General features: G+C 47.7%; 1 protein-coding gene across 2 annotated transcripts in view; it reads right to left on the bottom strand.

Moving 5' to 3' along the window:
• FER1L5 (fer-1 like family member 5) overlaps nucleotides 1–12,366 on the bottom strand; it is a 54,090-nt gene that overhangs the window by 14,415 nt on the left and 27,309 nt on the right. For both annotated transcript variants that reach the window (XM_087426168.1, XM_014791641.2), the window contains exons 20-24: nucleotides 4,683–4,807; nucleotides 3,716–3,816; nucleotides 2,805–2,982; nucleotides 2,573–2,728; nucleotides 1,210–1,341 (exon numbers count right to left, since the gene is read on the bottom strand). In XM_087426168.1, coding sequence (XP_087282294.1) covers nucleotides 1,210–1,341; nucleotides 2,573–2,728; nucleotides 2,805–2,982; nucleotides 3,716–3,816; nucleotides 4,683–4,807 — 692 coding nt within the window. The remainder of the gene's footprint in view (nucleotides 1–1,209; nucleotides 1,342–2,572; nucleotides 2,729–2,804; nucleotides 2,983–3,715; nucleotides 3,817–4,682; nucleotides 4,808–12,366) is intronic.

Below are 12,366 nucleotides of genomic sequence, written 5' to 3'. Positions count from 1 at the left end.
GCACACACTGGGACATGGGGCCCCGCCCTGGGCCCCCCACTCTGGGCTGCAGGCACCCCCTAGAAATGTGGTCATCAGGCAAGAAAGGGCCATGTGGCCCCTGCCATTGGGCCAGGAGCTTGTGTCATCACTTATCATGGGGCAGACCTGTCCCCCAGCTGTCACTCCGCACAGGCAGGCTGCCTTCATCAATCCAAGGGCCTTACATGAACTATTGCCTATAATCCCCACACTCCCATTTCACAGGCGAGCAGACTGAGGCTCAGAGGTCAACTCTAACCAGGTTGCTCAGCTACCAAGGGGTGGAGTGGGGGGGGATGCCTGTGTGAGATCCTGGCCATGTCTGTGATGTGACCTGTCTACCCTGTGTCACTGCTGACCCTGGGGAGCCCAGTCCTGCTCCACCACTTGCCACATCTTTGCTGCCTCTGAGCCTTTGCTTCCACACTCCCCTGCCGGGCACGCAGTCCCTGCTCCCTGCGCCTCATCCTGAATCCCCAGTCCATCTCGGCGTCTCCAAGCCCTGCGTAGGGGCTGGTTACAGATATTACAATACATCCATTCACAACACGCAACTTAGGAACCATAAAGATATGTTTTCACTCAGTAAATTACAAAGCCTGAAACTTGAAACTTATTTCCCTCCTGCTCTCAGGCCTTTCTCCTGAGCCAGGTCCTCCCAGGGAGCAAGGGTGATCTCCCCCTCCTCTGATTCTAGAGACGTCTCTGGCTGGCTGCGTACGTCACCCTGGGTTTATGGTTCTGTGGGGAGATGCCTCATTTCCTGCTCCTCTGACTCTCCCAGGCCTCCCCCTCCCTGGGACCACCAGACTCACCAGAAGGACCCAGCTAGAGTCTGCAGGGGTCCCGGGCTGCTGTGTTGGTGACAGACAAGCCCCCCTGCAAGTTGGAGCCTGGGTCACCTCACATGCCCTGGACTAACTGGGAGAAATTCCCAATAAACCTCCATCAGGGAGAGAGGGACCAGCCCCGGGGGACCACTCAGCTGCCCCTCTGTCACCACAGGCCCATGGCTTGTCAACGAGGCACCCTGAGCTGGCAGCCTCTGAGGTTGTCTAGTCTCTGTGACCTGTCTCTATCAGACCCCCTTTCACAATTCTCAGGTTCTGCCAGGAATGCCTTTCTCTGCCTTGGGTGCTGGGCTCCTGCAGCCTCACGCCACTCCTGCCCCAGCTGGCCCGCGCTCACCGTCTCCGCGTACACGACCACTTCGCCCTGGCGGAGCAGCTGCAGGTCCCTGCTGTCCGTGACGTTGCCGAGCCACATGCAGACCCGGAGGTGAGCCGGGAGCGTGTTCTTCTGTCCTTCACCCTCTGGGTACTGAGCCAGAGGCAGGTTAACCTCACAAGGGTGTGGGTCCCCCGGGGGCAGGGGCGTGGGTGAGGGAGAGGCACACACACTTGGAACGGGTCACTCACACCTGGCCCTTCACCCTCAGCCCTGGGAGCAGCGGCCTCAGCTGTGCTAACTGCTGGGCCTGAAAAGTGTGGGATGCAGAGTTCCTGCCTTCCAGAGCGGTTATGCCTGTGACCCCATGCATGACAGGGAGGCTGGTGGGGGTTGTGGGGAGGGGGCAGTGCTGCCTAGGGAGCCTGGGGAGGCTCCACAGCAGAGCGGTGATGATGGTGATGTGGACAACGGACCAGCGATCATTTATCACATGCTTGCTCCATGCCCGGCCCTGTGCTAAGTGCCGAATATGCAGCGTACAAATGTGCTGCGATCCCCACACACCACGGCGAGATGGCAATCATTATCCCCAGGCCCGTTTTACAGAGAGGCAGACTGAGGCCTACACATGGTCAGGAGCTGGCCCAGGGTCACACAAGGCGGTGATAGATAGAGCCAGGATTCAAGTCTCAGTGGTTCTTGCAGGATGAGAAGGGCTCAGGTGGGCACGGGAGGGGCCTTCCACAATGGTGGAAAGGGCAAAGGGCAGGCAGGTTTAGCAGCAGGGAAGCCCAAAGTGTGGGGCCCAAGAGGGCTCATGAAGGGAGAGGTGGCTGGGGCCAGGCCAGGGAGGTTAAGCCTTCTCCAGGAGGCAATGGGGAGCCAGGGACATGTCCAAGAGGGAGGGAGTGTCCCCGTCTGCCTCCCAAGGGGCGAGGTGGAGGCAGGGGGCTATGGTCAGGGCGGGGTGCTGGTCCGTCAGCGTTATTTATGGCTTGCAGCTGATAGGATGGGCTGGTGCCCAAACCTTATAGACATTAAATATTTTTGATGGCACCCAATTGTGCTCCAGGGGAGAGATGACAAGAGACTGGAACAAGTGTGGTGTGAGGATGAGAGAGGAGACGAATTTGAGGAATATTTATGAGAGACATGGACTTGGCACCAGCCACGTGCTGTTGGTCACAGGCCCCTGCCTTCCTCTGGAGACAGTTTAAACCCCATGTTACCTGGTAAAGGACCCAGGAGAGAGGAGGTGGGCATGCCCTTGGGGAGGCTCGTGGGGGCTGCCCCGAGAGTTCAGCACTTCTCCCTTGGGGTATTTCTGGGCCCTCTCCTCCCCTGAGGACTGGGGCGGCCTGAGGACTCCCCGCTTCCCCACCTGCAGGAGGAGGGTCTGTGTCTTCCCACAGAAACTGCCAGAGTGCGGGGCCCCTGTCCGGGAGAACAGGATGCTGTGGGCGGGCACCTGCGCGTAGGCCACTCGCTGCTCCTTGGACATCAGCCAGATCGTCACGTCCGGGAGGCTCATCTGGGGCTGCCGAGGCGGGAGAGCGTCAGGCCTGCGCGGCCATGTCCAGGGCCTGCTCCCCGGCCGGTGTGTCCACGCCCACCTCGGGGAGCACGGCGTTGAGGCGGTACAGCCAGCCCTCCACGGTGGCCACCATGTCCCTGGGCTTGGCCTCCTTGGCCTTCTGGGCCAGTTCCTGCAGGAGGACACTGCGGAGCTGCCACCTCTTCTTGTCCAGTTCGGTGGCTTTGGGCTGATCCGTCATGCAGGGCAGAGGGCGCCTGTGGCCAGAATAGGCAGGAGGGGCTGGGCCTCTCTCCTGTCTCACTGCCTCCCACCCTCCCGCCCTGCCTTCCGCCAATGTGCCCTTCCTAGACTCGAGATCCTGCCCCATCCCTGCTGGCCTGGCCCAGGGAGCCCTGGGCCAGCATCCCTCCTGAGGAAGCCTGCTCCCTGAGGGCCTGGCCCCTGGATTCCATCCCCCTCTCCCGTCCTCCCAGCCCCTGCAGTGTGCCAGGCCTGTGCTCAAGGACCTTCTTGTGGAGAGGGGTGTGAGCCATGAGACAGGGGCCAACCAAGCCCTGGAGGGTAGGGGTGAGGATCCAAGTGGGGTGTGGAGCCGGGAGAGGCCTTACAATGAATCTTCCGGAACAGGCAGAGCTCTGAAGAGGGCGTTGTGGACAGAAGGAGCAGCAGGAGAAAGGGTGTGGGGCCGGGACGGTGCAGGGCTTGTGTGGGTAACAGGGAGAGCCTTGGTCTGGTAGGAGCACCCCAGGTGTGGGTGTGGGGACAGCAGGGACAGCGCTGGGCGAGGAGGTCAGGGCCATTCTCGGGGAGGCCCGAATGGGAGAGAAGCCACTCTGGTGTTTGGGTTTCAAGCTGGGGAGAGATCTGAGCAGAGCTCATATTTCTTGAGGAGGTGTGGGGGGAGGGTTGTGGCGGGGGCGGGGTTGCCCTGTAGGGTACTGGTCTGAACCCCCAGCCCAGCCCCAGGTGCAGCACGTCCATTCCTACTTGCAGTCCTCCGCCAGCTCCCTCAGCAGTTTCTCCCACTGGGGCAGCAGAGCTGGGTCCCTCGGATTCCTCATGGATTTCAGGGTGTCTAGATTGGCTTTCTGTCCAGCGGGAGAGAAACAGAAAGTGAGCATGGGGCTCACCCGGGACAGGCTACAGGGCTGATCAGCCCAAGCTGTTTTCAGCCAGGACCTTTGAGGAGTAACCTGGGAGGTCAGTTCAAAGCTGTCACATGCCCTTGCAAGGCTAGGATCCCCACACTTCCTCCCCACTACCCAACAGAAGAAATGGTGGAAGGAAGGAGCCAGGATAGGGTGGGACTGTGAAGGAGTGCAGAGTGCTGACCCTGGGCTTCTCTTCGGTAGGTGCCAGGAAGCCGTGTCTGAGGTGGAGGCGCCATGTGGCTCTCCTGCCTACAACTGTTCAGTGGCTTCCTTCTTTGACAGATCACCTAAGACCTTTTGTGATCTGACCCCTCCCAGCTTCTCTGGCCTTATTTCCACAACATCTCCGTGCCCCTGCCACCCCTGAACTTCATGTCACCATGGCTTTGCACGTTATTCTCTTCTCTGCACCCCCACCACGCCCCCAACAAACTCCTCATTCTTCAAGACTCTGCTCCATGTCATCTGCTTTTCAGACACCTCTTCTGACCATCCTCTCTTCAAGTCCTCTCCCCAACCCCCAGTCTCTCTGTCCCATAGCTCTCGGGACCTGTATCTCCACTGCAGCCCTGGTTCACTGTGGAGTAACTCGGGGCATATCCAACTTCCAGATGGGGAGGACAGGGGCTGTGTTTGTTCACCATTGTGTCTGCAGTGCCTAGCACTGGTCTGGCACTCCCATCTCAATTGGTGTGGAAAGCATGAGCGAGGTGAGTGACCGGTTTCCTAGGGCTGCGATTCATTTTCCCACATCTCCCATCGATGATCTGGATCCTTCCCTGCACCCCTCCTGCACCACTCACCAGGCGGTCCCGAGTGAAGTGGAGGAGGTTGAGGCAGTTCATGCGGAAGCTGACGTCCTCCCAGTAGGAAGTCACGGCCACCACTGGCTTGGTGTTGTACCAGGGCACGTAATGGTAGATGTTCCCTGAGACACAGAGACACATGTGGGGGTGTCTGAGGGATTCTGGGAGGTCTCCCTCACTGTGTCCCCTCAGAGGACCTTCCCTGAGCTACATTCCTCAAGAATGTGATCTGCTAATAATCCTAATTGGACCCCTCCCCCCAGAGGGTGAGCTGGGGGCCAATTGAGAATGCATGCACTTTGATGAACATGGCTAGCCTTATCGAGCATTCATTGTGCTCGGGGTGTCACGCAGCCTTTCAAAGTCCCCAGTTTACAGGTGGGAAAATCCAGGCTAGAGGTGGGAAGTAGTTGCCTGATATGGCACAGCCTGTAGTCATAAGGCAGGTGTCTAGCTCCACAGCCCCGCGTCCTTAGCCTCAGGCGAGATGCCAAGGCAAGGGGCACGCTTCGAGCTAGGGCCTCCCTTCTGGGTGGTCTGCAAGGCCGAGGATGAGCGAGCCCTGATTCAGGAGGAGACCCAGGGTTTGATTGCAGTGGGCAGACATCTACCATAAAGGGCCTGCCAGTGCAGAGGAGTGGGGTCAGGGGAGCAAGCATGGATAAAAAACAGTGCTGGCAGAATGGGTTCCCTTGCGATGTTCCTTATTGAAATGAGGGGGACAAGCTAGATGAAACATAAGGGATTCTTTTTCTGACATGTATTTCTAAGTTAGCGTAAAAGGAAGAAATCCACAGAAGCCAAAAATAAAGTAAAAGCAGAAAATCTGCGAGGCAAGCAGAAGCAAAGCTGACTTTTGTCCTCTGAATTTCTGGCAAATCTTGGAGAAGTTGCACTTCTCTTTGGCAACTGCCAGGGCACAGGGGTCAGGAGAAGAAAGCCTAGTGCTGCCCCGGGTGGGCAGTCTGCCAGGAGACCCCACGTGTTATGGGTTGAATTGTGTCCCCTCTGAAGATAGGTTGAAGTCCTAACTCCCACTACCTCAGAATGTGACCTTATTTGGAAATAGGGTCATTGCAGCTGTAATTAGTTAAGATGAGGTCATACTGGAGTAAGGTGGACCCTTAAGGCAATATGACTGGTGTCTTTATAAGAAGAGAGAGACACAGAGAGATGACAGCCGTGTGAAGACACAGAGACAGAGGGAGAACACCATGTGAAGACAGAGGCAGAGATGGAGCGATGCGTCTACAAGCCAAGCCACCAAAGATGGCAGGCAACCACCAAAAGCTGGGAGAAAGGCATGGAGCAGATTCTCCCTCAGATCCATCAGAAGGGACCAACCCTGCCAACACCTTGATATCAGACTTCTAGCCTCCTGAACTGTGAGAGAAGTCACTTATGTTGTTATAAGCCATTTAGTTTGTGGTACATTATTATGACAGCCCTAGCAAACTAATACACCATGAAATGCTGGCACTCTGAAAACAAACCCTCAGTCGATGAGACATAATCCACCACACAGAAGACAGTGAGGAAACCTGCTCATCTCCAGCGTGCATCTGGGTAGAGGGCGCAGGAAATTTTCCTGAAAACTTGTAACCACAAGTGGGGCTTCATGCAGGTTGCATTCTGCATTCATGCCACCTCTGTGGTCTGGAGAAAATTTAAAGTGGTCTCCGGTTGGCAGTGCCCCAGGTAACTGGAGAAAGCAAAGACAAATCCTCTCTGGAGCATGAAACTTTAGTCAAGTCCCAGAGGATTCCCACAGATAAACTTCCAAGAAAATGAGCAGCTTAGAACCAGTACACACACTCTCTAACCCAGCAATCTGTTCCTAGGTATACACTCAACAGAAAGGTGTACACCACGTTATCAAAAGATGTGAAGAAAAATGTTCACAGCAGCACTATTTATAATAGTTCAAAATTAGAAACCACCAAAATCTCCCTCAGTAGGAGAAGGGATAAATTATGGTATATTTGCATAATGAAATACTATACAGCAATGAGAATAAATGAACTACAACACAGCCAACAATATCCAAGTTTGTGAATGCATTTTACAAATAAAATGATAAGCAAAAGAAGCCAGACACAAAAGATTATGTACTATATGATTTCTTCTATGTAAAGTTAAAAACCAGACAAAACAAATTGGAGGTTAGGAGAGTGGTTGCCTTGGTGGGGATGGGGGTAGTGGGGCTCAAGAGTCCTTGGGGAGGTTGGGACTCTGTTTCACAGTCTGATGTTGTTATGTGTGTGTGTTTACTTTGTGAGAATTCATTGAGCTGGACACTTTGGTTTGTGTATTTTCCCATAGGTATGTTATTCTTGAGTCAAAAGTTTGCTTAAGAATTTAAAAAATAGTGGGGGCAAAAAAGACAAACACATAAAATACAGTGCATGAAATGGTGGAAAATGCTATGGGGAAGAATAAAGTGGGGAAAGGGGATAAAGAGCTGCCAAAAAATTTTAAATAGAATGGTTACCCAAGGCTTTTCCTAGAAGATCTAGAAGAAATTGTGCAGCATGCAGCCCAGGGAGATGAAAAATATGGAAGAGAGATTTAAAAATGTGAAGAACAGAATGAGAAGTTCCACAGAGGATAGAGTGAATTCAAGAAGGAGGTATAAGAGACAAGGGGAAGAGGTAATTTCCAAAGAGAAAATTTCTGATAATTTTCCAGAACTGTTGGAAGACACCAGTTCCAGATGCTGGCACTGAGTGAATCATTAGAATAATAAGCAGAGAGATCCATGACTGGGGTTATCAGACGTGAGCGTGGGGATACACACTGGCAATTTTCTTCTACTACTCTTGGATAGAATACAAAAGCAACAAGGAGAAGGAAAATAACTCCATTTTCAGCAAAACAAAGAGACAGATATAATCTGCAGACTCAACATACACAGAAGGACGGCCAAAGGCAGCCGTGATTGCCATGGAAGTCGTAAGGGGTGCAGAGCAGCGGAAGTCACCTGCGGGGGAGCGAAGGGCAAGACAGACAGCGGGGAGCACAGCCTGATGGGAGCAGAGTGCAGAAAGTGCCAGCAAAAATACACTCCCAGCGCGAGCTCAGGACTCAGACGAGGAAATGTGAGCCGACAAAACTCAGAAAACAAGTACAAGAAAAAACATCACAGAAAGGAAGACAGTATAAAAAGGAGCCCAAGAGAGAGGAGACCCTGCAGACAGTTCAGTGAGAGGCGCAGAAATAAGAAAAGGGACCAAAATAAAATGGAAATATAGAGTCAAAGAGGGTCAGGGAGAAAATGACAGATATAGAAGAAAACCAAGGAGAATTGTTAAACCCATAAATGGAGCCCCTGAGTAGAAAACCTAAACAATGGAACAGGATATTTTAAAATATAATTTGAGAAAACTCACATGGGAAAAAAATAGTCTTTGTAACAAATGGTGCTTGAAAAATTGGATATCCTTATGCAAATTAATTCAAAATGGATCATAGAGCTAAATGTAAGAACTAAAACTGTAAAACTTTTAGAAGAAAAAATAGGAGAAAACCTTTATGACCTTGGGTTAAGCAAAGAGTTCTTAGATATGACACCATAAAAGAAAAAAATTAGACTTCATCCAAATTAAAATGTTTTAAAAGACACCATTAAGAAAATGAAAAGATGAACCACTTGCAAATCATATATGTGATAAAGGACTTGTATCCAGAATACCGAAAGAACTCTTATAACTCAATACTAAGAAGACAAACAACCCAATTGAAAAATGGGCAAATGGTTTGTATAGACATATCACCAAAAAAGATCTATGAATGGCTAATTAGCACACAAAAAGATGCTCAGCATCATTAGATATTAGGGAACTGCAAATTAAAACCACAATGAGATACATGCTCGATATAATAAATATAATAAAAAAGAGGAAATAAACATTAGTGAGGATATGGAGAAACTGGAACCATCGTACATTGCTGGGGGAATGTGAAATGGTGCAGGCACTTTAGAAAAGTTTGGCAGTTCCTTAAAAAACCATTCCACCTCTAAGTATGTACCCAAGAGAAGTGAAAGCATATGTCTACACAAACACTTTACACAAACGTTCACAGCAGCTTCATTCATAACAGAGAAGAAGTAGAAATATGTCCATCAACTAATGAATGGATTAACAAATGATGAATGGTACATCATACAATGGAATACTATTTGGCAATAAAAAGGTATGAAGTACTGATATATGCTACACTGTGGATAAACCAAGTGAAAGAAGCCAGATGTGAACAACCACATATGATATGGTTCCATTTATACGAAATGTCCAGGAAAAGTAGGTATACAGAGACAGCAGTAGTAGTTGTGGGGGCCTGGGGATGGAAACAGAAAAATTACTATAAACAAGCATGAGGGATTTCTTGGGGTGATAGAAAAGTTCTATAATGCAGCACAGTGATAGCTGCCCAACTCTGTAAATTTACTAAAAATCATTGAATTTTTGTACAAAACAAGTGAATTTTACGGTACGTAATAAATTACTAACAAAATAAAAGAAGACTTGAATCTACGTATTGAAAGAGTACACCACATGCCAAGGAAAACTCACGTAGAAGGATCAATACTTAGACATATCCTAGTGAAGTTATTGGACTTACAAGATAAAGAACCTTTGGGCAGCTGGCCAAAAAGATCAAGAGATTTGTAGGGGAAAAATATCAGAAAAAGAAAAGGTATGAGTTATGAAACTTTAAGAAACCACAAACTTCTAGAAGAAAACTTGAGAGAATTCCTTAATAAATTTGGAATGGAAAAGACCTCTCTAATTATGACTCAAAAACCAGAGCCATAAAAGAAATAGTTTGATCACATAGCAAAACAGTCTTCATGGGAAAAAAAAAAACCAAAACACCATCAGCAAAAATATGAGACAAATATAGGAAATATATTTACAGCTCATATCACAAAGGCGTAATCTCCCTAATATATAAAAGGATCCTAGAAATCAATAAGAAAATGACCAACATCCCAATAGAATAAAAGAGAAAATTATATGAACAGGCAATTAACAGAAAGGGGAATACCAAGGGACTTTCAAACATATAAAAAGATATCTAACCTCACTTGTAATGAGGGAAATACAAATTAAAACTACACTGAAATAACATTTTTCACTTAGATTGAAAAAAAATCCAAAAGTTTCTACCAGGTTTTGTTGATAAGGCTCTCACGCATTGCTGGTGGGAGTGTAGAATGGTACAATCTTTACGGAGGATTATCAGTCAGGGTCCAGCCAGAAAAAGAAAAAGACCATGCTAGATATTTTAAACAGAGGGAATCTGATAGAAAAAATGTGTTGAAAAAGCCAAGAGATCAAAAATGGGAAAGTGAGGTTACCTAGAGATGAGTCACAGGAGGAAGAGGCTACTACTTCTAGGGCTGGGGAACAAAGGGAGGCAGTGGTGTGAACAGAGACAGGGGCACAACCACAGCTGCATCCCTGAGGTTGCTGCACAGGGGGCTGGAACCAAGAAGGCGATGCCCAACCAGTAGTGGGATTGCAGAGGAGGGGCTGCTGGGCTAAGGCTGGAATCATGGAGCAGGGGGGCAGCCAAAGCTGAGATCTCGGAAGGCATGCAGCTCTTTCTGGAGATGCCTCCAGTACGAGAGAGAGAGAGAGAGAGAGAGAGAGAGAGAGAAAGAGACAGAGAGAGAGACAGAGAGAGAGAGACAGAGAGAGAGAGAGAACAACAGTATCTCCCCTTCTATCAGCTGGCCAGAGAATCTGGGAAATGTAGTTTGCAGGTGTTCAGCCCCTGAGACACTGAGTAGAGCAAGGAAGGGCAAGAATGAAGCTTGATACAGAACAGAGCATGCAAAGGTCTCTCCTTGCTGGAGGAGCTGAAGGCAAACAGGAAAATGACCAGCACAGAGGGCAGTTTTGCAGTATCTGCCAAGATGCAAATACACTTCGACCGAATCCATTTTGCGAAATTTATCCTACTGATATACTGACTCATGTGAAATAACTTCTGGATAAGATTATATCTTGGCAGCATTATTTGTAATAGAAGATTGGAAAATTCTGTCAAGACTTATCAAGAGAAAAGAAAGAAGGCACACATATACGAACCCCACAAAGAATAAAACAAGAGGAGATATTTTTAGATATTGCAGAGATTAAGCGGATAATAAGAAACCATGGTGGAAAATAGTTCGGTGGTTCCTCAAAAAGTTAAACAGAATTACCATATGATCCAGTGATTCCGCTCCTAGGTATATATCCCAAATAATTAAAAAATAGAGACTCAAACAGGTATGTGTATACCAATGTTCAGGCAGCACTATTCACAATAGCCAAAAGGTGGAAACAACGAAATGTCCATCAACAGATGAATGGATAAACCAAATGCGATACATACACACAATGGGATGTCATTGAACCGCAGAAAGGAATGTAGTTCTGACACACGCTACACATGGATAAACCTTGAAAATATTATGCTAAGTGAAATAAGCCAGACAAAAGACAAATATTATATGATTCCACACATATGAGGTATCTAGAATAGCAAATTCATAGATACCGAAAGAAGAATAGAGGTTACCAGGTGCTTGGAGAAGGGAGAAAAGAGAATTTATTCCTCAAAGAGTAGAGTTTCTGTTTGGGATGACGAAAGAGTTCTAGAAATAGTGGTGATAGTTACACAACAATGTGAATACTTAATTGCACTGAACTGTACACTTAAGAATTGTTAAAATGATGGGGCCGGCCCGGTGGCGCAAGCGGTTAAGTGCACGCGCCCCGCTGCGGCGGCCCGGGGTTCACTGGTTCGGATCCTGGGTGTGCACCGACGCACAGCTTGGCAAGCCATGCTGTGGCAGCGTCCCATATAAAGTGGAGGAAGATGGGCATGGATGTTAGCCCAGGGCCAGTCTTCCTCAGCAAAAAGAGGATTGGCAGATATTAGCTCAGGGCCGATCTTCCTCAAAAAAAAAAAAAAGAATTGTTAAAATGATAAATTTTATGTTACATATATTTTGCCACGATAAAAAATTCTTTTAAGATATCATGAACAATTTTATGCTGAAAATATTGAAAACTTAGATGAAATTTATAAATTCCTAGACAAATTAAACTTACCAAAATTGACTTAAAAAGAAATAGAAAAGCTGAATAAAGTAAAATAAATCTATATTTAAATCATTGCAGGAAAAACCACCAGGCTCATAATTAAAGGTGAGTTCTATCAAACTTTCAAGGAACAGATGATTCCAGTCTTACCAAAATGCTCCTAGAGAGTAAAAAGAAGAAATGCTGCTCAATTAATTTCATGAAGCTAGCATAACTTTGGTATTAAAACCAAACAAGGACACTACAAGAAAGAAAATTACAGATCAATCTTACTCGTAAATATAGATGCAAAAATCCTAAAAAAATTATTAGCAAACCAATTCCAGAATGTGTAACAAAAAGGTGAAAATGCAAATATACTATTATAAATGCATTATATATAATAATATAACTATATTAAATATATATTAATTAAAATTATAGTTATATTATTATATGTGAAATAGTATAATAACTCAAGTTAGACTATGCTAGGTGAAGGATCAATATTGTAATCCCTTGAGCATCTGTGAAAAATAATCCAAAGACATATAGCCAGTAAGTCAATAGAGGAGATAGAATGCAATACTAAAAACAAAACA

This window comes from Ceratotherium simum, chromosome 40, assembly GCF_057802395.1.
Source record: "Ceratotherium simum simum isolate JZ-2026a chromosome 40, ASM5780239v1, whole genome shotgun sequence".
In the NCBI taxonomy this organism is placed as follows: Eukaryota; Metazoa; Chordata; class Mammalia; order Perissodactyla; family Rhinocerotidae; genus Ceratotherium; species Ceratotherium simum.
This window is presented reverse-complemented; position numbering and strand designations above follow the sequence as displayed.